The 26,813-nt window shown below is 53.5% G+C and overlaps 1 protein-coding gene across 1 annotated transcript; it reads right to left on the bottom strand.

Annotated features, from left to right (window-relative positions):
- Positions 1-657: 657 nt before the first annotated feature.
- CA5A (carbonic anhydrase 5A) lies at positions 658-26,084 on the bottom strand (the record flags this gene model as incomplete). The annotated part of the gene is given in 8 exon segments (XM_079723561.1): positions 658-683; positions 686-800; positions 4,791-4,946; positions 10,048-10,110; positions 10,240-10,335; positions 12,855-12,973; positions 23,943-24,140; positions 25,928-26,084. Coding segments are annotated over 8 exon segments (930 nt in total).
- Between the last annotated feature and the right edge of the window lie 729 nt (positions 26,085-26,813).

Below are 26,813 nucleotides of genomic sequence, written 5' to 3'. Positions count from 1 at the left end.
TATTTTTGCTGTGCGTGGGCTTTCTCTAGTTGCGGTGAGCAGGGGCTACTCATTGTTGAGGTGCGCGGGCTTCACATTGCGGTGGCTTCTCTTGTTGCGGAGCACGGGCTCTAGGTGCACAGGCTTCAGTAGTTGTGGCTCACGGGCTTAATTGCTCCATGGCATGTGGGATCTTCCCTGACCAGGGCTCGAACCTGTGTCCCCTGCATTGGCAGGCAGATTCTTAACCACTGTGCCACCAGGGAAGCCCCCCCTTTTTAAAAAATATTTACCTATTTGTTTATTTATTTTGGCTGCACCTGGTCTTAGTTGCGGCACTCAGGATCTTTGCTGTGGCACGTGGGATCTTTAGTTGCGGCATGCAGACAGATCCTTAGTGCAGCATGCATGTGGGATCTAGTTCCCCGACCAGGGATTGAACCCAGGCCCCCTGTATTGGGAGCACGGAGTCTTACCCACTGGACCACAGAGGGATTCCCGCTTAAGCTTCTTTGAAGTGATTCTTTTCCTTGCAACTGCAAAGTACACTGACTAAAATTGCGACCTCTTTCTCTATTTTTAATTTCAGAGGTTACATACGATCAGAACATGAAGCCTGGGAAACAATACTTTCTCTTGTTAAAGTCAGTTCTACCCATTAGCTTGGATGTAGTGAATTTAGGATCCTGCACCATCTTCAGTGGCTGGAAGGATGAACGGACCACCCGCTTCATCAGGGGCTGAAGTGGGCGGTAGTTGTTCACCATCATCTTCTCTTCTTCACCAAGTGCAGAAAACATGAGCAAGCGAAACGCAGCCAGCTGGAACGGAGAGCAAGCAGAGTAATCTAGGTGCAGCTAGGGCGTGAACCAGCTCCCATGTCCCTCGTGTCATGTGTGGTCCCCTTCCATCCCTGAATCAGGGATGGCCCTGTATGACCAATGCAACATGGTGGAGGTGACCCCAATCTGGGTCAGAAAAGGCATGGCAGCTTCCACCTTGGCCTCCTGGACCACCTGCTCTGGGGAAGGCAGCTGTCATGCTGCAATGACTCACAAGCAGCCCTCTGGAGAGGCCCACGTGGAGAGCAACTGAGGCTCCCAGCCAACAGCCAGCACAACTGCCAGCCACATTGGGAATGAATCCGCCAGCCCCAGCTTTCAGATAACTGCAGCTGACATCTGACTGCAACTCCACAACAGATAGATCCTCAGCCAGAACCACCTGAATTCTGACCCACAGCAACCCTGAGAGATAATAAATGATTATTGTTTTATTAAGCCACTAAATTTTGGAGCTATTTATTACACAGCAATAGATAACTAGTTTATATACTATAAATGCTAATGTAACATTTGATTCACTTTGCACTCCAGGAACTAAGGGACCATTTTTTATGTATCATCACATCTGTTCTCGGAATAGACTATGTGTTCTGTGAGAATAGCTTTCACGCTTAATTAAACACAGAATTGGGATTATATCTGCATAGTGACCACCTATTGAGCAAGTCAGGTCTGCATGGCTGAGGGAGAGCCCCCTGGAGTTCTGTAGGGTGTGGTGCATGCTCTTCCAGGCACTCAAGCATGGTGTGCCCACTCGTGTGCACCTGTTTTCACCACTTGTTGACTCTCAGAAAAGCCTGCTTGGCAGGCCTGTCCCTGCCGTCCAGGGGGTGCACATACTACCTCCCCAGCCCCCTGGGAGGGTTGGGGGCTCTTCTCTGGATTTTTGTGTAATACTCACCCACAACTCTGCCTTAAAACTATTGACTTACGTTTCTATTTTCCTGCCGGGTAGCAGTGCACAGAGACTATGGTCACTGCTCTGTGTCACCCCTCCATCCCTCCTGCTCGCCCACCCTCTCGTGCTACAACATCTGACATCTAATGAGTGTTTATTATGCGTTTGTTGAGTGACAGAGGGGTCTTGGTGACAAGAGCCATTTTTTTCTTTTCTTTTTATTAAATTAATGTTTTTTTTAAGTCTTTTAAAATTAATTTATTTTTATTTTTGGCTGCATTGGGTCTTCGTTGTTGCACACGGGCTTTCTCTAGTTGCGGTAAGTGGGGGCTACTCTTCCTTGCAGTGCGTGGGCTTCTCATGGCGGTGGCTTCTCTTGTGGTGGAGCATGGGCTCTAGGCGCGCGGGCTTCAGTAGTTGTGGCACACGGGCTTAGTAGTTGTGGCTCGCGGGCTCTAGAGCGCAGGCTCAGTAGTTGTTCTGGGGCATGTGGGATCTTCCTGGACCAGGGCTGGAACCCGTGTCCCCTGCATTGGCAGGCGGATTCTTAACCACTGCGCCACCAGGGAAGTCCCAGCAAGGGCCATTTTCAACGTCTGTAACAGTTCTGGTATGGGGGAAGGGTGGGTGACGTGCACCCACATTCCACCTTCAGCCTTTCAAAACATAGCGTCATCCCATGAGTTTATTTTATTTTATTTTTTAAATTTATTTATTTTATTTATTTTTGGCTGCATTGGGTCTTTGTTGCTGCGCGCGGGCTTTCTCTAGTTGAGGTGCTTGGGCTTCTCATTGTGATGGCTTCTCTTGTTGTGGAGCACAGGCTCTAGGCGCACGGGCTTCAGTAGTTGTGGCTCGCAGGCTCTAGAGTGCAGGCTCAGGAGCTGTGGTGCACGGGCCTAGCTGCTCCGCTGCATGTGGGATCGTCCCAGACCAGGGCTCTAACCCGTGTCCCCTGCATTGCCAGGCGGATTCTTAACCACTGTGCCACCAGGGAAGCCCCATCCCATGACTTTAAAATTAGAGGCTGGGGACTTCTCTGGTGGCACAGTGGTTGGAAATCTGCCTGCCAATGCAGGGGACACAGGTTTGAGCCCTGGTCTGGGAGGATCCCACATGCCGTGGAGCAGCTAGGCCCGTGCGCCACAACTACTGAGGCCCACGCACCTAGAGCCCATGCTCCGCAACAACAGAAGCCACTGTAACGAGAAGCCCGTGTACCGCAACGAAGAGTAGCCCCGCTCGCCGCAACTAGAGAAAGCCCACGCGCAGCAACAAGGACCCAATGCAGCCAAAAATAAATAAATAAAACAGATAAATTTATTTTAAAAAATAAAATAAAATAAAATTAGAGGCTGTTTCACAGAATTGAAAGGCTGGAAGGACTTCCAAGGACTCATCAAGAACCCTCAGAAAACACAGAGCTGAAGGCAAGGTGATGAATGCTGCTGTGATCGATTAGAAATGTCTGTCCTGGGCAGAGGATGGGAGAGTGGAGCATGCTTGCTGCATATCTGTCATCACTAAACTGTGCCCTAGACAGACTTTCTCCAGATTCTGGAGATTTCCAGAGAAAAAGATACTTCAACTTTTTAAAAAGTATATAACTAATATCTACTTATTTTAGAAAAAATAGAATATTTAAATAAGGACGAGAAAGAAATAAGAACCACTGCAGACCTGTGACCATGGGACAACCAGGGTTAACTTTTAGGTGCACATCAGTGTGACAGCTTAGGGCACTGCTCAGCAAATAGACACTCACCTCCTCCCTGCCCCACTGGTGTTGGCCTGGCCATCATAACTTGCTTTGGCCAACAGGATGTGAGCGGGCGTGATGCGAGCAGATGCCATAAATGTGCATGTGCGGTTTGGCTTGTCTTTTGCATTTCTGTCATGTGCCATGAAATCCAGCCCTGGTTGGCCGCTGGTCCAAGAAGCATGAGAGACACTGGATCCAACCCAACCCCTAACCATGGCCTAAAACAGATTCTCCCAGCTCCCAGAGACCCTTGAGCAGGAAAATAAATGCTTATTATTAGTCGTTGAGTTTTGGGGTGGTTTGTTACGCAGCATTTTCTAGCAATAGCTAATACAATCCTTCTGGAATTTTCTCTGGGCACTTATAGTTCCATAACTTCTTAGCACAGCCTGAGAGAAAACCCTCTGTGGTCTTGATTTCCTACTGTTCTACCAGCCAAAGAAGCAGAAGAGACTCTAAACGCTTCTCTTCTCCCTCAGTGACCCCACTTCTTTCACGGCTCTCCAGCATTCATCTATGACATCCCTTTCTTAATTAATTTATTTATCTAAAACACCCACGGAGGGCTTCCCTGGTGGCGCAGTGGTTGAGAGTCCGCCTGCCGATGCAGGGGACACGGGTTCGTGCCCCGGTCTGGGAGGATCCCACATGCCGCGGAGCGGCTGGGCCCGTGAGCCATGGCCGTTGGGCCTGCGCGTCCGGAGCCTGTGCTCCGCAACGGGAGAGGCCACAGCAGTGAGAGGCCCACATACCGAAAAAAAAAAAAAAAAACAAAAAAAAAAAATAAAACACCCACGGAGGTCCCAATGTGGGCAAGGACCCATATTATAATGTCACTTCTGTTCTTTAAAGTTGCTTTACCCCAACGAAAACCAAAGAGCAAGTACTGGCCTCGTCCAAGCATCTTTCATCGGGGAGATTCTCCGTGCCTGAGGCTGACCACTAAGATTAGAAGGTGCTGAATATAACTGGCCCCCCTCAGTTCCCTCGCCTCGCCCCGCCTTCCCTCCCTGTCTCTCTGTGTCTCTGTCTCTTTCTATCTCTGTCTCTGTCTCCCTGTTTCTCTCTGTCTCTGTCTCCCTCTCACCACCAATATCTCAAGGTCAGAAGAAGACCTGTGATATGGGGAACTTCTGTTCACTCCCCAAGAGCTCCTGTTTCAACTGGAAGATTCTTCTTGTGCAGGAACATCTAAAATGCACCAAAGCACGAAACTCTAGGATGCTTGCTCACACTATCTTAGTGAAGCCACCAGACCGGAGGGATTCCCGTGCAGTTCTGTGCGTTGGATACAGGCGCCACTCACCTGGTCCTGAGCCACCTCAGTGGGCTTCTTGTGGATGATCCAGGTGACCGACTCAGAGAGCGGAGGCGTGGTCAGGGAGCCCGGATACGTCCAGTAGTCCCGGCAGGCGGGCAGCAGGCAGGAGGGCTGGAAGGGGCCCAGGGCTGCCCGCGCGTCCTGGGGGAGGAGATCGCAGGCTCTCAGGTGGGTGGAGGAGGCTGGGGAGGGGGGCACCACGCTTGGCTTTATCTCAGCGATGTGGTCTGGAGGGGAGCATGTCTCCGAGATAAAGGCTGTGGTCGCGGCTGTCACATTTGGAAACCGTTAACAAGAGAATGTGGCCCTTCCACGTTGAGCAGAGATGCCCACCGCAGGCTTGTAGCTTTTCTTTTAAGGCTACTCATTTTTGTAAACCTTGGCTGTGAAAATATCACACTTTTAAAAGCTGACGTCAAATAACATACACAGCATAAAATTTACCATTTTAACCATTTTTAAATATACAGTTCAGTGGTGTTACGTACGTTCACACTGGTGTGCAACCATCACCACATCCGTATCCAGAATTTTCTCATCTTCCCACACTGAGACTCTGTCCCCATTAAACACCAGCTCCCCATCTCCTCCCCCGGCCCCCAGCACCCACCCTTCTACTTTCTGTCTGCATGAACCTAACTCCTCTAGGGACCTCGTATAAATGGAATAATACAGGATTTGTCCTTTTGTGACTGGCTTATCTCACTCAGCACAATATCCTCAAGGTCCATCCATGTTGTAGCCTATGTCAGAATCTCCCCCCTTTTTAAGACTGAGTAATATTCCACTGTGTGGATGGACCACATTTCGTTTATCCATCATCCATCAATGGACACTTGGGTGGCTTCCACCTCTTGGCTGTTGTGAATACAGCTGCTATGAACATGGGTGTACAAACATCTCTTTGAGACCCTGCTTTTAATGATTTGGGGGACATACCCAGAAGTAGAAATGCTGGATCCCATGGTAATTCTATGTTTAATTTTTTCAGGGACCACCAGACTGTTTTCCATAGCGGCTGCACCAGAAAACATTACACTTTTAAGACAGCTGATCCTCTCTTTGGCAGACCTCCCCAGCGTGAGAGCCATGGCAATTACAAAGGCACAGGGGGACACCCTGCACTGGCCGAATTCCCTGACGCGTGCCAGAATTTTCCTTCTCATCAGCAAGGGGTGGGATTGATGGACTGGGTCAGCCCAGCTCTCCAGGCTGCTCCATCAGCACGTGTCCTGCTTGGGAGCCCCATGTTCAGAATCCATGTTTGCTTGGTTTCCATGCTCTAGAGACGCATAGGGAGAAACCTGCCTCTCAATTCCTCATGACCCTGATGGGATCCCACCATCACTCACTCACTCAGAGCTATTCTTGAGCAGCCCCAGTAAACCCGACTCTATCTTAGGTGCTGGGGCTACAGGAGAGACAAACTACCCGCTTTCATGGAACTCACTTTTACGGGAGGAGAGCAGATGGCACACAGAACAAATAAGTAAAATATCTAGTAGCTTACACAGTGACAAATGTGATGGGGAAACATAAGGTAGGGCAGTGAAATAAGAGATGTGGGGAGTATAGGCTGGTGTTTTAGGAGGGGTAGCCCTGAAGGCCTCCCTTAGAAGGTGACGTCTGAACAAAGACACGGAGGAGGTGAAGGGGAGGAGATTTCTCCGAAGCAATGGCCAGTGCAAAGGCCCCGAGGCAGGGTCTGGCCTGATGGGCTGGGGGATCAGCAGAGAGGCCGCAGGGCTGGAGTGAGCACGAGACATGGAGGTATTTAAAAGAGGTGCGGGGGGTTCCCTGGTGGCGTGGTGGTTGAGAATCCACCTGCCAATGCAGGGGACACGGGTTTGAGCCCCGGTCTGGGAAGAGCTCACATGCCGTGGAGCAACTAAGCCCGTGCGCCACAACTACTGAGCCTGCGCTCTAGAGCCCGTGAGCCACAACTACTGAGCCCATGTGCCACAACTACGGAAGCCGGTGCACCTAGAGCCTGTTCTCCGCAACAAGAGAAGCCACTGCAGTGAGAAGCCCACGCACCGGAATAAAGAGTAGCCCCCTCTCGCCACAACTAGAGAAAACCCAGGCACAGCAACAAAGACCCAACACAGCCAACAAATAAATAATAAATAAATAAATTTATTTCTTAAAACAGAGAGAGATGGGACGGGGGAGCTGGGGACACTCTGCTTCCGCCCAGGGCTGGGGACCCCTGAAGAAACCCACCGGCAGAGGCAGGGGCTAGGGGGCTGCTCTCCGGATGCTGTGGAGAGAAAGCAGCGCCTCTTGGCTGGTCTCTGCCTCGTTGGAAGCAAAGCTCCTGGGCAGCTTCTGCTCGGAGGGGAAAGGCTCAGAGGGGTCCCTCGGGTTGACGGGCCCAGGACGGGGCCTCCACGCGCCCCCCGTGAAGTGAGTGAGGTGAAAGGCTGAGGGGGCAGCCCTGGGAGCAGCAGGACACCAACCAGTGCCCAGCCGGAGTGGAGCCTGAACCAGGGGCCCAGCCGCATGCTGGGCAAGCTGGGAGGACAGTCAGCATGAGGCACCTGTTCTCGGGTCCCCGAGGAAGGAGGCTCCCTGCTGGTGGGTGTCCCTCCCCCCCGGCCCTCAAAGGCAAAAGCAAGGAGCCACTGACGGCTTGTCCCCGGTTGCTGGCTCACCGCTCAGCCATGGGGAGGTGGTGTTTAAGCTTCTGGCAGCTGGAAGGGGGTAAATTGACTGTCTCTGACAGATGGTCGCCAAGCACCTTGTGCCGGGCTCCACCTTGTAACCAATGTCTAGTTGGCGGCTTAAAACGGCATGACTGAAACACGCTTCCCAAAGTGTAGCGCCCACCCACCTAAAGTGCACGATTCTATGGCTGTTCGTATATTCACAGACGGACACGCGAACCCTCAGCACGGTCGACTCTAGAACACGTTCGTTACCTCAAAACAGAACTCCAGAAGAAGAGAGCCCCAGTAAACACTCTTTAGCTGTCATTCCCCCTAACCTGCCCACCTGCCCTCACCCTGCCACAGGCCCCAAGGCCCCACCAATCTGCCCATTCTGGGCATTTCCTAGAAATGGAATCATATAATACGGAGAATTTTGCATCTGGCTTCTTTCACTCAGAACGATGTCTTCAAAAGCCATCTCTGCTGTAGCAGGTGTCAGAGCTTCATTCCTGTTTATGGCTGAGTAATACTCCACCGTGTGGTCTAGTCAGTTCTTGAAGGACACAGGTCACATATGCACATGGGACAAGATGCAGAAAGTACCTGTGGGTGTGCGGCGACAGATAAATCCCCCTCCTGCCCCCAGCCCCATAGGCACTGACGTGCCAGACGTCCTCTGAGGCTCTTACCTTGGATTTTCAGAACCAGCCTTTATGTCTGTTTCATGGTAAAGAAAGAAAGATAAGAACTTCCGAAAGCCACGTGATTAGATGGCGGCAAAGCCAGATGCCACGGGATGTCTGTCCCATCCCACAGAGCTGGGCACCACAGAGGTGCCTCCTAAGGCTGAAAATTTAAAAAATCAACCCAGACATTGGGGGAACCCAGGAAGGAGCACAGGCTGTGACAAATGACTTGAGCCGATCACCCTCCCGACCCACGAGACACAGACCCCTGCCCTCCGAGGCGGGGCCTTTCTCTTTTAAGATTCTCTTATTTTTCAGGTGAGGAAACTGAGGCCCAGGGAGGAGCATCCGGACCAGAACTGGGCCCAGCAGCTTCCTCCATCCCCTGCCAACACCGCTTCTTCTGCATGTTTGCCCAGAGCCTTCGGGGAAGCAAACAGACCCCGTAGCACAGAGCACCTTATAGCAGCTCCTTCTTTCCCACCAAGCGGTGGAGACCATGCCCTGAGGGGGTGGATGCCACCAGGGAAACGTCCAGGTTTACTCTGGCTGCGGACCAGGGAGGAGATGGACGCTTCCAGCACCTAGACCTTGCTGAGTTCCTGAGCTGGCAGACGGAGCAACGGGGGGACGATCTGGTCTGGTCCCAGGAGGTCAACATCAAGGGGAGGACGCCACACAGATCAAACAGCCCCTGTGAAGCTGCCGAGGAAGGGCTGGCCCTCATCTCCCATCTGGAGCCGCTCTCGCCATTGTTAAGACAGGTCGGAGACCCGCCCGTCCCCACGTCCAAGGACCACGGGTGACTCCTTCCCTCGGAATTCTTTTGTTTCGTGCTGAACAAATAAACTGCAGTTTTCAAGAATTTCCATTTCTCCATCAAAGCCCTCTCTCAGCTGACACTGGAGAAAAGCTACCTTGCTGGCCTTGCTGTCTTTCGGAGCTACGCTGAGTGCAGCCAAGCGTGCAGGGGAGCTGGGCAGGATGGTGCGTCTGCAGGACCCCTTGCCCCGCCTCCCTGTTCTCCCAGGATGGGGCTGACCCTAAGGACACCAGGTGGCTTGCAGGTGGACATTCTTAAATGTCGATAGTTGAGAATTTATTTCAATTGGTTTTATTTTTTTAATTATTTTTAAAATTTTTATTTATTTATTTTTGGCTGCGTTGGTTCTTCGTTGCTGCGCGCGGGCTTTCTCTAGTTGCGGCGAGCGGGGGCTACTCTTCATTGTGGTGCACGGCCTTCTCATTGCGGTGGCTTCTCTTGTGGAGCACAGGCTGGTAGGCACGTACGTGGGCTTCAGTAGTTGCGGCACACGGGATCAGTAGCTGTGGCTCGCGGGCTCTAGAGCGCAGGCTCAGTAGTTGTGGCGCACGGGCTTAGTTGCCCCGCGGCATGTGGGATCTTCCCAGACCAGGGCTCAAACCCGTGTCCCCTGCATTGGCAGGTGGATTCTTAACCACTGCGCCACCAGGGAAGTCCACATTTCAATTGGTTTTAAAACATACATTATCGCGAATGGATGTTGTTGCCTGGGACAAGGCTGAAGATTTTTAAAAAGAGGATCACTTTCATAAAAAGTACTAAGTAACTAATAGTACCACAGGTGGGTAGACAGGCAAAAACCTTCAAGATGCTGCCTGAATGGCCGAATGTTGGGAAACCCCTTTACGCTGAGGAGGGAGGGCCCGAGAATAGCAGGAATGCCTCGAAGTCGGTGAGCCAACTCGAGACACAGCTGGAATCGGCTCCAGTGAGTCCCAGTCCCGGAACTGGACTCAGAGCCTCTCTGCAACGCTCTTTCCGCCCAACTGGTTCCTTTTTTTGGTTATTTTTTTGGCAAAGTAGTCATTACTTGAAGCAATGTCGCTTTTCCAATTAGGTTGATTTCAAAATACGTAGCTTACCTTGTGCTTTATGTCCGGCAAGACTGCCACCAGCTTCTGCAGCGCCTCATGGCGGGCCCCCAGCTGCACAGCGCGGCATACCGAGCGGTCACGTGACAGGGCAGGGGACAGGGTGACAAGCACACGTCACTCTAAACCGACCTTGTTTAGGGAGCAGATCTGACTAGGAGAGCTGCACGCCGGCAAGTTTACCTTTAAAAACACGGCGACCACCGCCAAGCCGTTCTCTCCCATCACGGCTTCTGTGTAGTTTTGGTATTTCACAGCGTTCCAGTGAACCAGATGCAGCTGGAACCCAGAAGAAGAGAATTCCCTCCATCACCACGTAGCCGAGAGAGCTTAGCCCACCGCCCCTCCCTCTGTGTGGCTGACAGGTGCCCGATTTATGCTTTTAATGAATCCACGGCTGCAGGCCGGTTCCCCCAGCCAAAGCTCACGCAAACCCCAGAAAGCAGGGCCTCGGCATTTCTAGGGGGAGAGAAGGGAGGCTCGCTTTAACTTTGTCAAACAGAAATGGGTGGTTGGATTGTTTGCTACTGCTCAGATAGCCCTGAAGGAGGGTTGCCAGGTCAGATGTAGGACTCTCAGTTAAATCTGAGTTTCAGTTGGCGACGGATCATTCTGAACGTAAGTACGCCCCCAGATGGCATTTTTCTACATCTGTCACCCTCCTCTGAACTGCACCTAGGTCCATTCTTCACACACCCTCGTTGGTTTTCCTAAGTCCCAAGTCAGCATCGCTACTGACCAGATGACAAGGATTTAAACCAGCGGGGAAACAGGCTGCGGGAACGGGCTTTCCTGGGCCCTGGTGAGTAAGAGGCAGAACCAGCACCCTGGGTTCTGTGTGAGGGCACGTGGGCCGATGCTGTGTGTGGCTCAGAACCAGGAAGGGGCCTGGGTGTCCGTCCGCATTTCCTGCTCCAGCAGGCGTGGTGGTGGAGGCCTTTCTGACCGGTGACCCAGGCCCTGAGTCCACAAGGACTCGGCCCAGAAAGTCCTCCAGCCTCTCGTGGTCAGCAAGACCCTCCCCCACGCGGCTGCTGGACTCCAGGGCCCGGGCGGCCCTGCCAGGGGGGCGGGGTCCACCTGGCTCCAGGTGGCACCTCACTGCCAACAAGTCCCCGCGTTCCTGGCCATGCACACCAGGGACCGTGAGCGTGGCGTGACCTCCCCCTGACCTCCCGTAGCTCACCTCAACCCCCCACCCACTGTCACGCGCGGTCTTCCAGAAATAGGGACAGCTGGGCCTGAGGTCCCGCCCACAGCCTTCCTCCTTCATGGACCCCACCTGTGGGGCTGGCCTGGCCTCCCAAACCCCACAGGAAAAGGCCCGCTCCAACATGGGCCGGAGGCACGGCCGGGACGGCGCGGCAGGCCCCGCCCACCTGGCTCGCGGACAGCCCCTGGCGGGTCCCAAGCTCTGCCCCCTCTCCTGAACGAGCGAACCGCAGCAGACTCCGCTATGGAGAGAGCTGCTCGGGCTTCCCTGGTGGCGCAGTGGTTGAGAGTCCGCCTGCACGGGTTCGAGCCCTTGTCTGGGAAGATCCCACATGCTGCGGAGCGGCTGGGCCCGTGAGCCATGGCCGCTGAGACTGCGCGTCCGGAGCCTGTGCTCCACAACAAGAGAGGCCGCGATAGTGAGAGGCTCGCGCACCGCGATGAAGAGTGGCCCCCGCTTGCTGTAACTAGAGAAAGCCCTCGCACAGAAACGAAGACCCAACACAGCCCTAAATAAATAAATAAATAAATAAATAAACTTAAAACACATAGTGCCATGTCCCACCCCAGAATTCCTAAGTCAGTGGAGCTGGGGTAGGATCTGAGAATTTGCTAAAAAAAAAAAAAAAGAGCTGCTCACTAGAAACCGAGGTACAGGGGCACAGTTACCGAGAGGAATGCGGTTTACTGAAAGCAAGTGTGTTGCAAGACGCTGTTCCTTCATTTTTGTCATATTTGTAAAAATGTGTGTAATTATAACAATCAATGCAACTCCCTAATTATCAACTGTCCCCAGAGGCCACCTCTGGCTGTGTGACCGCAGTGATTTTCACCTTCCGGTTTGACTGGACTCTCGGTCTCTTTTAACCACAGTATTACTTCCGTAACAACGGTGACAAGAACAGTCCAGAACTTGAAATACCTCCAAAATCCAGGTGGCTGGCGGGTGGACAGAGGGCGGGCTAGTGGACGGAGGTGCAACAGAGTGAATTTGGCACCTGTCAATCACAGGATCTGGCTGGTAACCTCACAGGTTCTCACTATACAGTTCTTTCATTTTTTTGGTAAGTTGGAAACATTTGATAATAAAATATTGGGGGACACCAGTAAGGCACTCCTTCCCACTCCATAGCCACCAAAATCCAACTCCTGACCTTTATCTCGACTCCTTTTCTTTATTGACTCCCATTTTGGAATGTTGCAAATATCACTTTGTTTTAAGAAGGTAATTTCTATTGTAAAGATTTTCCATTCTCAGTATAAGATCTTCAGTGCCTCGAAGGACAGCAGCAAGCGCGTGGCTGAGCGAGAGCTAAGAGCACAGACTGCTCCTAAATCCCAGCTGTCTGACTTCGGCAAGTTACAAGACCACCCAGAACCTGTCTCTTCTCCTGTTCACTGAAAGTGCTAACGGTACCCTCCCCTTAGGATAGTCGTGAGGTTGAATGCGCGGGGTGGCCAGTGGTTCTGGTTTGAGCACCAAGAGTCCCGTGTCCCAGGAAATCCATTCTGAGCAACCAGGATGCTTGATCACCCGACATCGAACCTGGCACACGGGAAGTCCCCACACATCAGCTGCTACGAACCTCTGCCGGGTACACGTGATCGTCCACCGTGTGTTCCGAGCCCCACTCGTTCACTGCTCCCCAGTGGAAGTGGAACTGCTTGAGTCTGTAGTGGTTTTCCAAGGGGCCACCACTAATTCCTGGAAGGGGAAGCAGTGGAAATGGTGTGTTAGTCTAGTTGCTAGACTGTGGGGCTGCTGTGACATTGACTACATAGAGGTTACTCGATTTGGCTCTCAAGAGATGGATGTTCCGCTGAAACCACAAGCTGAAACGTGGGACCTTGTCTGCCCTGTCGCCTGACCCCATCACCTGGTCCCGGCAGGCCCCCAGCAGCTCACAGGAAACACCTGAGTGATGCAGATGCCAGTGCTGCCACCTGGTGGCAGCAGGGGCCTCAGCCAATTGCAGGCGGCAAGAGGGCAAAGAAAAACCACTTCAGAGATGCGTGCCATGCCAGTCCTGTAAGATTTCCAGACTTCCCTTTAATTAAAAAAAAAAAAAAAAAGAAAGAAAGAAAAGAAGAAAGAGATGTCTTTCGAATGAAAGAAGAGCAGATAAAATTCTATCACCAAATAATTTCATAAGCTAATAGGTAATGAGAAAGATGTTTAACTAAACAAATTCTGAGATATAAGGTACTACATTTTGGGGACTTCCCTGGTGGCGCAGGGGTTAAGACTTCGCACTCCCAATGCAGGGGGCCCGGGTTCAATCCCTGGTCAGGGAACTAGATCCCACATGCGTGCCGCAACTAAGAGTTCACATGCCACAACTAAGCAGCCCACGTGCTGCAACTAAGGAGCCCGTCTGCTGCAGAAAAGACCTGGTGCAACCAAATTTAAAAAATATATAAATATTTTAAAAAATAATAAGGTGTCACGTTTTCCACCAGGGCTGATCTCCAGGCAGCCCCTGCTCGGTCTAGCCTCACTATATGACCACTTTCTAAGTCACCCTGAAGTCCTGGCGAGGCATCCACAAGGGCTGTTAGCGTGATGCACACAGGCTCATAATCCCTGAGCACCTGTCATGGCGGCATCTGCTCTGAACTGTGCGATCATGGGCGCCGTCCCAGGAGGTCCAGGGTCACGGCTGGGAGCCTGCATTTGAATGAGCTCCCGGGGGGCTCTGATGCACAGTGTTTAGCCGGTCTTCCGGTCTTCAGCTGCACTTTGCTAACAGATTTCCACCACCAAGTGCTACAAACGTAATGGTAACGGTTGGACATCCGCTTGTATTTGAGGTGAGTGTAGTGTGACACTGGGATCCTCGGACAGGTCTGGAGGACACTGGCACAGCAAGGGCGTGAGTTCCCGGGGTGGGGGGAGGGGTGGGCATTGCTTGCATCAGCTCCTCCATGCAACAAAAGCAGGGACAACATTTAGTGACGCGATGGATGCTGCTGAAACTGTCAAATACGACTGGTAGGGGTGCTTCTGCTTTGTTTTTGCCATTGAAGGTACTGGTAGCAGAAAACACTGAACTATAAACTGGAAAAACAGATTCAGTCCATTATTCTGTCCTCGATCAAGTCTCGAAGCTTCTCGCTGTGTCTTCACTTGAAAGCGTTGGTCTAGAACGTCGTTACGGGCATCTCGTCATGAGGCTCTATGGCTTTATTCTCCTGAACACCCACAAATTAGATCTCACTTTAAAAACATACACAGAAGTATCTCATCCCCCCGCAAGTATAAAAAAAACAGAGTAAATCACGAAGCCTGAGTCCACGGGTGTGGAGGAGCCGTTCTGCAGGGAAGAAGCTGAGGTGGATAGAAAACCTCCCTGTTGGGTTCAAATTACAAGACTTTACTGGATTTTCTGTGGCTGAGAATACAAGGGGGTGATTGTTTTCCTTTGAGGGGTGAGGATACATGAGCCTACTGACCTCTGTAGTTCTGTGTTGTTTTTTAATTTCCTAAGAGAGGCTAAAGAGGTTGTCAGTAATCCCGGGCACGGGAGCCAGGATTCGAAGCCAGGTCTGACGCCCAAACCCGTGCCTTGAGTACAAAACATCTTCTGAGGAAATTACAGAAGCTTGAAACACCAGCAGTGTGATCTCTGTGCCACTTCTGTCTGGCACTTTGTATCATGCTGGAAGGGGACTTGAGAGCCCTGGCCAGCAGACACCTGGAGCCGCCAGAATGCACTGACTAGTGCGTTTGCTGTGTGACCTCGAGCAAGTGGATCAGCCTCTCAGAGCCTCAGCTGTCCCACCTGTGAAATGAGCAGTGTTGGCAGGATGGCCTCATAAAGTGCAGTCAGACTATGATGACAATAATGGTGGTGACCACACGCCACGTAACTTTTCAGGGACTCGGCTCTCCTTCATGTAATAACGAAGAAAGGATTCCTAGCTAGGTGGTCCTGGTGGTCCCTCCCAGCTCAAGCATCTGAGGACTCTGATGTGTAGACACCACATAAGGTCTCCAGAAAGAGCGACACCAACTGCACAAGGCAAAAACCCACCATGAGCTGGGTGTCGGGCAGACCCCGCCAAAAATAACCTCGTAGAAAAACCACTCCCGACTGTGGCCACAACCAGCAAGCAGAGAAGGGGAGGGGGCCGGGCACGAGCATCGCCCCCGCCTCCGGCAGGTGAAGACTTTCCCAGGGTCACCCTCAGGGCAGGCCTGGAGCCCAGGGACCAGGGCCCCACGTTCTCCCCGCATCCAGCTGCCCCCAGAATTCTCCAAGAAGCAGCCTCTCGCAGGGGGACTCCCTCCTGTCTGCTTCCCAAAGAGCGCTGCCCGTTTAAGGAAGAGAATGTGGACGGAGGTCAGCTTTGGAATCGGGCCTGCAGGGAGGAATGGTCCTCTTGGTGGGGCCTCTCCTTCTGACTGCAGGCTGACACCTGGTCGTTTGTAAGCGGGCGGGGGCTACCCTGAGCTGGGACCAAGCAAACTCACAGCAAACCCCGCAGGCTGCTGCCCCTTGCCAGCTCTGTGACCTGCAGATGCAGATAAGGAGGAAAGCACAGCACGAGCATCTCAGGAGGGAAGCGAAGAGGGAGGGGAGGCATGGCCAGAGGAGCCCCGGTGCCACAGGCTGGGCTGCAGTGGCGCCCCGCGGCCGGTCGGCGGTGCACCCAGAACCGGGCACTGTGATGCCCTCAGCCTCCCTCCTTCAAATGCGTTTCAGGAGAGAAACAGCATCAACTGTATAGGAGCTGCTTGAGTACAAGCTCGGGTGTCAGACTTGTACATCTCGAGCATCTTTCAAGTCAGGGACAGAAGACTCTCTGGAACGACGTCTCTAAAATTAGATGGATGGGCAAAGACAGCCACTAGCCGAGTGCCAGTGTCTCTGCTGAAAAACCGGAGAACAGTGTCCCATTTCTGCAGGTGGTCGGGGGTGCGCTCTGGGTCGGTGCTGGCGCCATCGCCTCCGAACGCGGCGATCTTGGTCCAGTTACTAAACTGTTCCCAGCCTCAGTTTCCCCGCCCGTAAAATGGGGAGGGTCCTAGCACCTACTCCATGGGACATTGCCAGGATTAAATGCAAAGTTCTCAGCAGAATGCCCGGTATTCTGGAAGCACCCAAAGGACGAAAGCCGGCAGCCATGGCACATCTCTGAGATGAGATGAGTAAAGAAAGGGTCTCATCCGTTCTCATGGGTCAGCATCTCCTGCGTCCTGGGCACTGTGCACCCATATCTGTCAGCGCCCGTAATCGCCAGCGCCTGGTGGACACTCAGCATGAGCTCTGAGCGTACTAACTGACAAGCCAGCATTCACCCAGCACCCGCTACACGCTGGGCATCGTGCAAAGCACCCTACCTTCCCCAGTGACCGCCCCTCACAGTGACCCTGCAAGCAGCTACTACTGGCCCAATTTTGAGATGAGGAAACTGAGACTCAGAGGGGTCAATCACCTGCCCCAGGTCCCCCAGCAACTCCACCCCAGGCCTGCTTGGGTCCAGCCCCTCGACTTTCGTGGCAGGGTTCAAGCCAAACGCTCATCTTTTCCTGCCAGGAAAGTTAGGAGCCCAGTTTAAGGCGGCTGCCCTGGAGAAAATAATCTCAGTGACTTTTCATAATGACCAGACAGTGTCAGAGTAATTCCTTTCAAGAAAGCAGGCGTGGGACTTCCCTGGTGGCACAGTGGTTAAGAATTCACCTGCCAATGCAGGGGACATGGGTTCGAGCCCTGGTCCGGGAAGATCCCACATGCCGCGGAGCAACTAAGCCCATGCACCACAACTACTGAGCCTGTGCTCTAGAGCCCGCGTGCCACAACTACTGAGCCCGTGCGCCACAACTACTGAAGCCTGCACGCCTAGAGCCCATGCTCCACAACGAGAGAAGCCACTGCAATGAGAAGCCCACGCACCACAACGAAGAGTAGCCCCCACTCGCTGCAACTAGAGAAAGCCCACGCACAGCAACGAAGACCCAACGCAGCCAAAAAGAAAAAAATATATTAATTAATTAAATAATTTTTAAAAAAAAGAAAACAGGCAAACCCAATTTGTGATAAGGGGGCCTTTAGCTCACCAGCCCCCAGACTCTGCCGTCCGCAGGGCTGTCCACAGACCGGAGGCCATGCATCCCCCTGGCAGTCTCCGGGAGCAGGTGTGTCAAGATGTAACTGGGAAACTGCATCCCCGAGGACAGAGATGTTGGAGGCTGACTCCAAGCCCAGATCCTGCTGTCTCTGTGCTCACAACAGCCGCTGATAACAGCTGTCAATTTGTAGTTTGGTGCTTTGACTAGGACAAGCAGGCTGTTGGCAGGCATGGTTGTTTCAAGGCTTAAAATAAGTCCAAGAGCAGTTTGACATGTTCTAATTAATCCAAACTGCAAATAACTCGATGGTGCCGAGGAGCAGCCTGTCCTTGGTGCCCCTCCAGGATTTAACCAACGTTCCCTCTGACACTCTACGCACGAGGGCAAAGGCTTTCCGTGCGTGCTCTGGATTAGGGAGGTCTTTGTCATTCTCTCCAGGGAAGCAGGAGTCACAGCTGGCGGCCAGTGCACGGGTGGTGCCTGAGGGGCACGACCCCACCCGCAGTACCCCAAAATCCAGCAATGAGGGAGGTCAGATGGCTCTCGGGGAGCTAAGCTCTGGGACCACCACACATCGGCTCTGGTTTGAAGCCAGGCCAACGTGAGCACAGCCCCTGGTTTCAGGCAGCGTGTCCCACACAGTGGTCCTCTCTCTCTGGACCTCAGACCTGATGTCTGTAAAATGATAATGATGCCCCCACGCCCATCAGAACGTGGCGAGCATCAGATACAGCAGCGCTTACCAAAAGCTCCCTAGCACAGCCCCTGGCACCCAGGAGGAGCTCGACCAGTGGTAGGACCTTCTGTTATTATGGACGTATTCTGGTTATTATTACATCATGATCACCATCTCATCATCCAAGCAGAGGTCTGCAGTCACCGGAAATAGCCACTATTACTCCCAAGATAGGACCTGCACATAAAGACTTTAAGGGATAAATGTATCTTAAGAAAGTGTCCTTTAGAAGGGCCTCGGCCACGGGCTTCCCTGGTGGCGCAGTGGTTGAGAGTCCGCCTGCCGATGCAGGGGACGCGGGTTCGTGCCCCGGTCCGGGAAGATCCCACGTGCCGCGGAGCGGCTGGGCCCGTGAGCCATGGCCGCTGAGCCTGCGCGTCCGGAGCCTGTGCTCCGCAACGGGAGAGGCCACAGCGGTGAGAGGCCTGCGTACCGCAAAAAAAAAAAAAAAAAAGTGTACCCTGATTTGCACATTGATTTGTCGTGTAACGGGCACTCAAAAGCACCTGGCAGCAGTAACGACATCACTGCTAGTGGTAACCTAGGACCTGGCTCAGAGAACACAGGCGTCTCCTCAAGGAACAGCGGGATCTACCTGGGGCCTTTGGTCCTTGACCTTCCGCCCCACTTCCTGCACCTACAGTGCCCATCGGGTGGAAACGGCATTGTCACTCCTTAGGAAAGGGATCGCTCGGGTGCTGGGACAAGGGGGCCTCGCCTGTGGCGGGTTTGCGGGCTGTGACCGCGGGGTCTGTTTGGAGCCGGTGCTGTGTGCCTTCTTGCTTCCTCCTCTCTGCCAGCCCTTCCCTCCCTGGCCTTCGGTCTCACGTTCCTTGGAAAGAGCCGCTGCCTCCACCTCTGTTATTCATCGTCGTTGTTGCTGACCGGCCTTGATCTCTGAGCTCTCCTCTCCCTCTCCCGCTGGAACCCTAATGTCCGCAGCCCCGCGATCTGGTTTGCTCAGCCTTCCCGCGCTCACCTGTTGGTGTGACATGAGCAAAGGGATCACATACTGTGCAAAGTTACCTCTGCACCGTCTCCACTCCCTTCCCTTCCTGCTGCCGAGGCTTTCCGGTTCGGTCCATGTTTTTTTTTTTTTTTTTTTTTTTTTTTTGTGGTACGCGGGCCTCTCACTGCTGTGGCCTCTCCCGTTGCGGAGCACAGGCTCCGGACACGCAGGCTCAGCAGCCATGGCTCACGAGCCCAGCCGCTCCGCGGCATGTGGGATCTTCCCGGACTGGGGCACGAACCCGTGTCCCCTGCATCAGCAGGCGGACTCTCAACCACTGCGCCACCAGGGAAGCCCCCGGTCCATGAATTTTTTTTAAAAAAAAATTATGGGAGTGTCTCACGATTCTCATTTTCTTACTGCAAAACTTTTTCTTAGTTCTGCCCGTCTTCCAGCTGCATTTTCCATTTCCTTTGCTCCCGGCACCTTCCAATTACCATTGGAGGTGAACAAAGAAGACAGAGAACCTAACAGAGGTGGCTAGAGGCTGGAGATGGGCGTGGGCGGGTGGGGCATGTGCAGCTGAACAGGAGAGAAAGAAAGAGGAAACTGGGCTTTGGGGAAAATGACAAGTAACGTAAAACCAGATTGGCCTGTGTGGACGTGAGCCCCAGGGGGATTATCCAAATAATTTATATGGTCAGGAAGAGACACCCAGAGAATTCATCGGGTCAGTGGCAGGGCGGGGAGGGGCCCTTGGAACCCGATTGAGAACGTGCTGGAGGGGCGAAAAAGCGGGGTCAGGGCCTGGTAAGCACAGAGGCCTGGCTGCAACAGGGCGCAGAGGCCTTGAATTTGAAGACGACCGGGATGGGGGGATGCCGGGGTCAGCTCAGGTTCAACCGCCAGGTGGGAGCTCCAAGGAGAGCACGGGGAGTGTGCCTCTCTCCCGGGGACCGTACCCCTGAGGTCCTTCCCTCTCGGTCCTCTCCTTCTCCAGGCGGGTTCAGCCTCACAGTCACTGTGATGGCCTCACCCCACACGAGCGACCGGAGCTGGGCGATGACCATCAGCCTGGGGCCAACACGGCGATCGTGGGGACAGAGGCGCCGCCTCAGTGCTGCCCTACTGGGAAGCGGGCCCGTGCCGCAGCCCGCCCTTGTCACCCCATTTGGGAAGCCCCCGCCTAGAACAAATCCCCCCAGAAGGAGGCAGAGCCGCAAGAGGGAGGATTCTGAGCCAGCTGTGCCTGGACGTGTCAGCACACGGCTGATGCAGTGACGGGACGTGGGCTTTAGGGTCAGCAGGAGCTGGGCCTGAACTGGACGCCCCCTGCCACCCCTCCACTGTCCCTCCCGCTGCCCCACCTGCAGCCTCCACTCCTCCTTACATAGAATGAGGAAGGGGACTTCCCTGGTGTCCAGTGGTAAAGCATCTGCCTTCCAATGCAGGGGACGCGGGTTCAATCCCTGGTCAGGGAACTAAGATCCCACGTGCCTTGGGGCAACCAAGCCCACTCGCCTCAACTACTGAGCCCGAGCGCCTCAACTAGAGAGCCTGTGTGCCACAAACTACAGAGCCCACATGCCCTGGAGCCTGCCCACCTCAACTAAAGAAGAGAAAACCCACATGCCACCACTAGAGAGAAGCCCACGCGCCACAATGAAAGATCCCACGTGCCACAACTAAGACCCGACGCAGCCAAAAATAAATTAAATAAATAAATAAATAATAAAATAAATCTTTAAGAATGAGGATGCTCATACCCTCCATAGCAGCATCTGTCTGTGCCGTGCTGTTGTTCATCCAACCGGGACTCTTTTGAAAGGGGGTGTTTGCATGTCTGTCTGTCCAGCATACCTTCCCCCTTCTAGAAACAGCGCCACAATTTCCCCTGGACCAACATGTCCCTGGGCATGTGATCTTGGTGAGGATCTTGGTCAGGGTGCTGGGTGTTCCGCCGACGAGGGGCAGGGTGACTCCAAGCTCAGCCACCAGTCCTCTTCCCCTGGGACTCTGAATTAGTTTGTCAAACGTATCTTAACCATACACATACAAAAGTCCAAAGTAACCTTCTAAGTTTTTCACATTTTTTGACTTAAAGGAAAATGAACTTGTTATAGAGATACTGTAACCAAGAAGGACCCTATGGGGCTTCCCGGGACAGACCTCTCGCCTAGATCCTCTGCTATACCTCCTCTCTGAAGTACCCAGATAATAGTATCTCATGCATATTTCCTGAGTTTTTCAGATGCTAAAAACCACCACTAAATGAGGAAGAAATTAACTAACTGATGATCCTGAGCACATAGCGCGGGGACCTCCCAGAGCCATCAACCAATCAGAAAATTGCGCACAAGCTGATCACATCCCCTGGGACGCCCCTCCCCGACCTGGCCTTTAAACAAGCTGTGCTGAAACTCTTCAGGGAGTTTGGGGTTTTTTGAGGGGCACGAGCCACCTGTCTCCTTGCCTGGCCCTGCAATAAACCTTTCTCTGCTCCAAACTCCGACATTTCGGTACTGTCTGGCTCACTGTCTGTCGGGCACATGAACTTGCATTCGGTAACAATGTCCGTAAGACCCTTGACTACACATAAAAATTATACAGGAAGAGTAAAGATTCGATAGGAACTCATCTATATCCAAATCTGTTTTTCTCAAAATGACTAGTATACTCACACAACTATTAGCCAACCAATTAAAAGTTCAGGAACTATTATTGTTTATTCAATCTTTTAAAGTTGCTGCATAAAATTTTTAAAAAATTAATACAAACTGTATTAAACCTGAAAGGACAATTTTAGTTGCTCCTTGGGAATTTGGGCTTGGAACAGACCAACAAAGGCAGAAAAAAAGTTGGCACGCTAAGTAAATAAATGCATAAACCTCTGCTCCCCAGATCCCTGAGCTGGCCTGGTCCCTGTGCTTTTAAAGATGTGGTTAGGGGCTTCCCTGGTGGCCCAGTGGTAAAGAGTCCACCTTACAATGCAGGGGGCGTGGGTTTGATCCCTGGTCAGGGAACTAAGATCCCACATGTTGAGGGGCAACTAAGCCCACGCGCCACAACTACTGAGCTCACGAGTCTCAGCTACAGCCCACATGCTGCAAACCACAGAGCCCAAATGCCCTGGAGCCTGCGTGCCACAACTACAGAGAGAAAAAACCGCATGCCACAACTAGAGAGAAGCCTGCATGCCGAACAATCCCACATGCCACAACTTAGACCCGACGCAGCCAAAAATAAATGAATAAATAAATAAATAATAAATCTTAAAAAAAATAAAGATCTGGTTAACATCTGGTTAATATCCAACTTTTCCTTCTCTTCTTTGAGGTAATCTTATCCCTCCAAGAAGATGCTTTGGTTTGCATCGGCCAGAGTTGGGGTTCCTGTCCACTTGCCTTTGGCAAGCCCTACATGAGAAGCAACCCTGAGGAATACTGTGAGAGCCACTCCAGGCACATAGGCTGTGCTCAGGAAACATGGGCTCCTTCTCATCTGTGAGATGAGGAAAGAGACCCCTGGAAACTCTGAGCCATGGTGTGCATGAAGCACCTCACAGGGCCTGGCACAGGGAAAAAGGGCTCTCCGTGCCCTGCTGCAGCCAGTGGTCCATCAGAGTTGGGGTGGGTCAGGCTGGGCCTCAATTGCTGTCCAGTCCCTCTGCCTGACTCGTTTATACCTTTAACTTTACATTCATTATTCATCCACCAGTTTACCGAGCACCTGCGGTGTCCAGTAGGAGTGATCCTGCCCTCGTGGAGTTTACATCCTCACTGGGGCAATGGGTTAGTGAACAAGATGACTGGGCATATGGGAGGAAGCGGACCGAGGGCTTTCCTGGAGAGGATCTGGGTCTGGGGGCTGTGTCTGGCATCCCCAGGTTCTGTGGTTCCCTAGGACAACTCCCAGGACTCAGCGTATAGTCATATGCACGGCTAAGACTTATCACAGCGAAAGGATGCAAGCAACATCAGCAGAGGGAGAGGTAGTGTCTGGAGGAGACCAGGTTTCCAGAGTCCTCTCTGGTGGTGTCACAAGCGACGCCCTGAAACCCAGCAACGAGCTGTGACAACAATTGTGGAGTGCAGCCCACCAGGGTTGCCCATAGGAGACTCGGTGCCCAAGGTTCTCAGTGGGGGCTGGTCACGTAGGCACCCTCCGCCCGTTGCAAATTCCCAACTCTCAGAGGCAGAACAGAAAAAGTTGAAAAAACACCGGATGGAATCCGGCAGCCAGTCCCCACAAGTAAAATAGAAGTGGAAGGAAACTTCCCAAACCTGTAGAGTATCCACCCAGCACTGGTGAGGGTTCCCACCAGTGAGGCTTTAACGAGATGGTGCGTGTACAGCCCTTGGCAGGACGCTGGGACCCGGCTCCCTGCCCACCTGCCCTGCAGCCCTCCACCACCGGCAACACGCCCAGCCAGCCTCCCGCTCGTCCCTACTCCCCACTTTCCCCGCCCCTCCTCCTCCCGTAGCAGCTGGACATCAGCCAGGTCACTGCCCCGTCTCGCTCTGGGCGAGGACCAGCGAGGTTCCCGGGCTCCGGACGCCCGGCCACCACCCTTCCTCCGTTCCTTCCAGGCCTCCTCACCTCGGAGACTCTCTCCTCTACCCCACTCTGCTTTTCCCCTCTGAGTGCAACGTTCGTTTTATTAGCTCACTGCTTCTGCCTTCCAGCCCCTGGAGTGTGACCCCCCAGGGAGGCCCTCACCGTTCAGAGTTTTGTCCCCAGTGACGTGTGACGTAGCTGGTCGGCATCACCAGCTTTAAGGTGAACATCACCCTGCCCGTCCCCACCGCCAGCCTCGGCCGTTCTCCGTGCCGTGCCTCGTCCGCTTCTCTGCTGACCCTGTGACCCACTCTCCGGAGTGACAGGGGCAAAGGGTCCCGACCCCAGCTCAGGCTCACCTGACCCCTCGGTGGAGTCGTCGAATTCCACCTGGAAGAGGTAGCCGGTGTTCCAGACGTAGAGGCAGGCCGCCGAGTCGTAGGAGACCCTGAGGGGCTTCAGCCGGGGGTCGTAGACGCTGTCCTTCCAGCGGATGTTGATGGGGGACTGCCGGGCCCCCCCTGACACCGAGGCCGGGCCCTTCCAGAGGGCATGCACTGGGGGCAGAGAGAGGGAAGAGGAGACCCTGGTGGTGCGTGGGCGCCGTTGCAGCCTCAGAGGGGGCGACAGAAACCTGCAAACGCGGTCCCAGAGGAGCCAGCACGGGGGAAGCTGGCCCAACGCGGAGCCTGGGGCCACCAGACCGTCGGCCTCTTAACGCCGCCCCCGGTGGGCGGGGCCCTCGCGCCACCTCCTCCGCGGACCACGCCCAGGAACCGATTCCTTCCCGCCTGGAATGCAGCTCGCTTTGGCCTTGCGCTGCGCCGAGTTGGTTCTGATCCGTGGTCATTGTCACAGCGTGGTCACAGGGAGTTATGCCTGGGGGTCCAGCCCAGCCCCGGGGAGGCAGGCGGTGGAGGACTGTGGACTGGGGGGCTGCTACAGGTCTCAGAGAGCAGGAAACCAAAGTCCCAGGATCCACAGCAGACCCTGCCTGGAAGGGTCTGGAATAGAAGCCTTGTCACTCCCAACCCCTGCTCTTTCAGTTACCCAGCACTCAAGGTGGGGTCCGCGGACCAGCAGCCCCCCTGGGGGCTTGCTAGAAATGCAGAACCTCAGGCCCCACCCAGACTCCTTGCAAGTTTCAAACCATAGAGAAGGGTCTGCGCTCATGTAGAAAGACCCGCACACCCCGATTCCCAGAGGTGGCTGCCTCTGGCTGGTGTACAGCACAGCCTTCTGGCGCTTTCCTCCAAGCTCACAGAAACATACACAGAGTTTTTTTAAAAAAGCAGAAGTACTGCTCAGTACAAAGTGGGTCTTCACCTTGGTTTTCTTCACTAAACTGTGGACGTCTTCACAACTGTCCCCTCCTTTATACTCCGTGACCATGAAGAGCATCAGGCCACATGGACTGGAGTCCTGGCCCCACCACTCTGTGGCTCTGTGCCCCTCGGCAAGTTTCTTAACCTCTCTGAGCCTCAGTTTCATCACCTGTAAAAGGCGGATCACAATGGTACTTATCATACAGCACTGGTGGGAGCATGAAACAAGAGGCTTAGAACAGCGGAAAGACGGGAATTTTGGCATCAGCCTCAGGTGTGGACCGACGGATTAATTGGGAAGGGCTAAGAGTGTTTGCCGAGAGCCTGGTGTGTGCCAGGCTTTGTGCTCACGTCGTTTCATCTTCAGGTGGCCCTGTGTGGCATTTCATCACCCCATTTTACAGACGAGGAGACTGAGGTTTGGGGAGGTGAAGCAACCCACCAGCTCTCACCTCTGACAAAAGTCACCAGTGCACACACCCCCGGAGACTGACTCCGAAGCCCAGGCTCTTCCGACCACCGAAACCTGGAAAGTGTGGAATACTGACATCAGAGGTAAACTTAGTTGTCAATGCAGTGCCTGTATCTGACAGAGGAGGAATCTGAGGCCCAGAGAGAGGGAGGGATGAGTCCAAGGGCACAGAGCACCAAGGACACCGCCACCGGCACAAGGCTGACACAGGGCAGTCTCTGGACGGAGCTGGTTGCCGACCTAGTTACCATGTTTGCTGAGATGTTCTCTGCTGGTGTTTGGAGCCCTAGTGATTGGCAGCATGGCTTGTTCCGTGGGGGCTGTAATAACAGCTCGTCCTGGGGGGGCCCTTGCTACCTGCCTTGCTCCGAGCATCTCGCCTTCCTGATGGCCCTGTGAATCTGAAGTTAAGGACTGGCCCACGTCTCCCATGGGAAAGACAATGTGGAAATCTGAAGCCAAGCTGTCTGGCTCCGGACCGTCTCCCATTTTGAAACACACCATAAAATGAGACAAACAGCAAATTGCATCTGGAGGCTCTACTTACAAGCATCATTCCTCTTTCTCTGTACACAGGGACCCTGAGAGCACCATCGCTCCAGCCTCAGTGGGTGATTGCAGAGGGTCCCCCACATCTGCTTGGCCAGGATGGAGAGACCTGAGGACTTTGGATGACTCCTGCCTGACCCCAGGAGCCTGAGCATCTGCTTCTGTTCCCCGGGGACCCAATAACCAGAGGGAGGTTTTCCTCGCTAACTGCCCTCACTTCAATCTAGACAACCGGGCAGTGGGGTGGACACACCTCTTTCGTAAAAACTCATCCAAAGCCCCGATGGTTAAATTTCAACCCGGCTTCTTGGATGACACGGGGTTTGGCTTAGGGGTGGGTGCACTGGGACAAGGGCCCTCGCTGTGGCCAGTCCCTCGGGTCACTGTGCTTTGACCCGGTAAACAGCGGAGTGAGGGTACCAGGGAGCGAGGGGAGCTTGCGGAGAGCTTGCTGCCAGACCAGGGAGCAGACAGGAGCAAATAGACCAGAGCAAAGTCCCTGATCTTGGGCGTGACCCTGGCTCAGGGCTGCGCAGTCCTCCAGCCTTGGGGCACTCAAGACCAGGCACGGAGCCACACTGTGTGTACCTACAGGGGAGCAAGTGGCCCTTCTGCGCAGGGCTCCTGGGAAGCAGCCCGTCACCTCTCCACAAAACAGACACCATCTGATAGGAATTCGTTCTGCCCAAAGTAGCGGGTCCTGGTTGGCCCGGGACACTCCTAGGCTTTGCCTCCTGCCTCAGCACAAATATGAATGTGCCCGTTTCATGCGCAAAATATCCACATTTGGACAATAAGTTAGATGGTCACCTTAGCTACACAGCTTGTAATATTTGCAGATGTCAGATAACAAAACACCTGCTTTGGACTGTACAGCAGTTTAT

Source organism: Hyperoodon ampullatus, assembly GCF_949752795.1.
Source record: "Hyperoodon ampullatus genome assembly, chromosome: 18".
Classification (NCBI taxonomy): Eukaryota; Metazoa; Chordata; class Mammalia; order Artiodactyla; family Ziphiidae; genus Hyperoodon; species Hyperoodon ampullatus.
The sequence above is the reverse complement of the archived record's forward strand: the minus strand, read 5'-3'. Positions and strand labels throughout refer to the sequence as shown.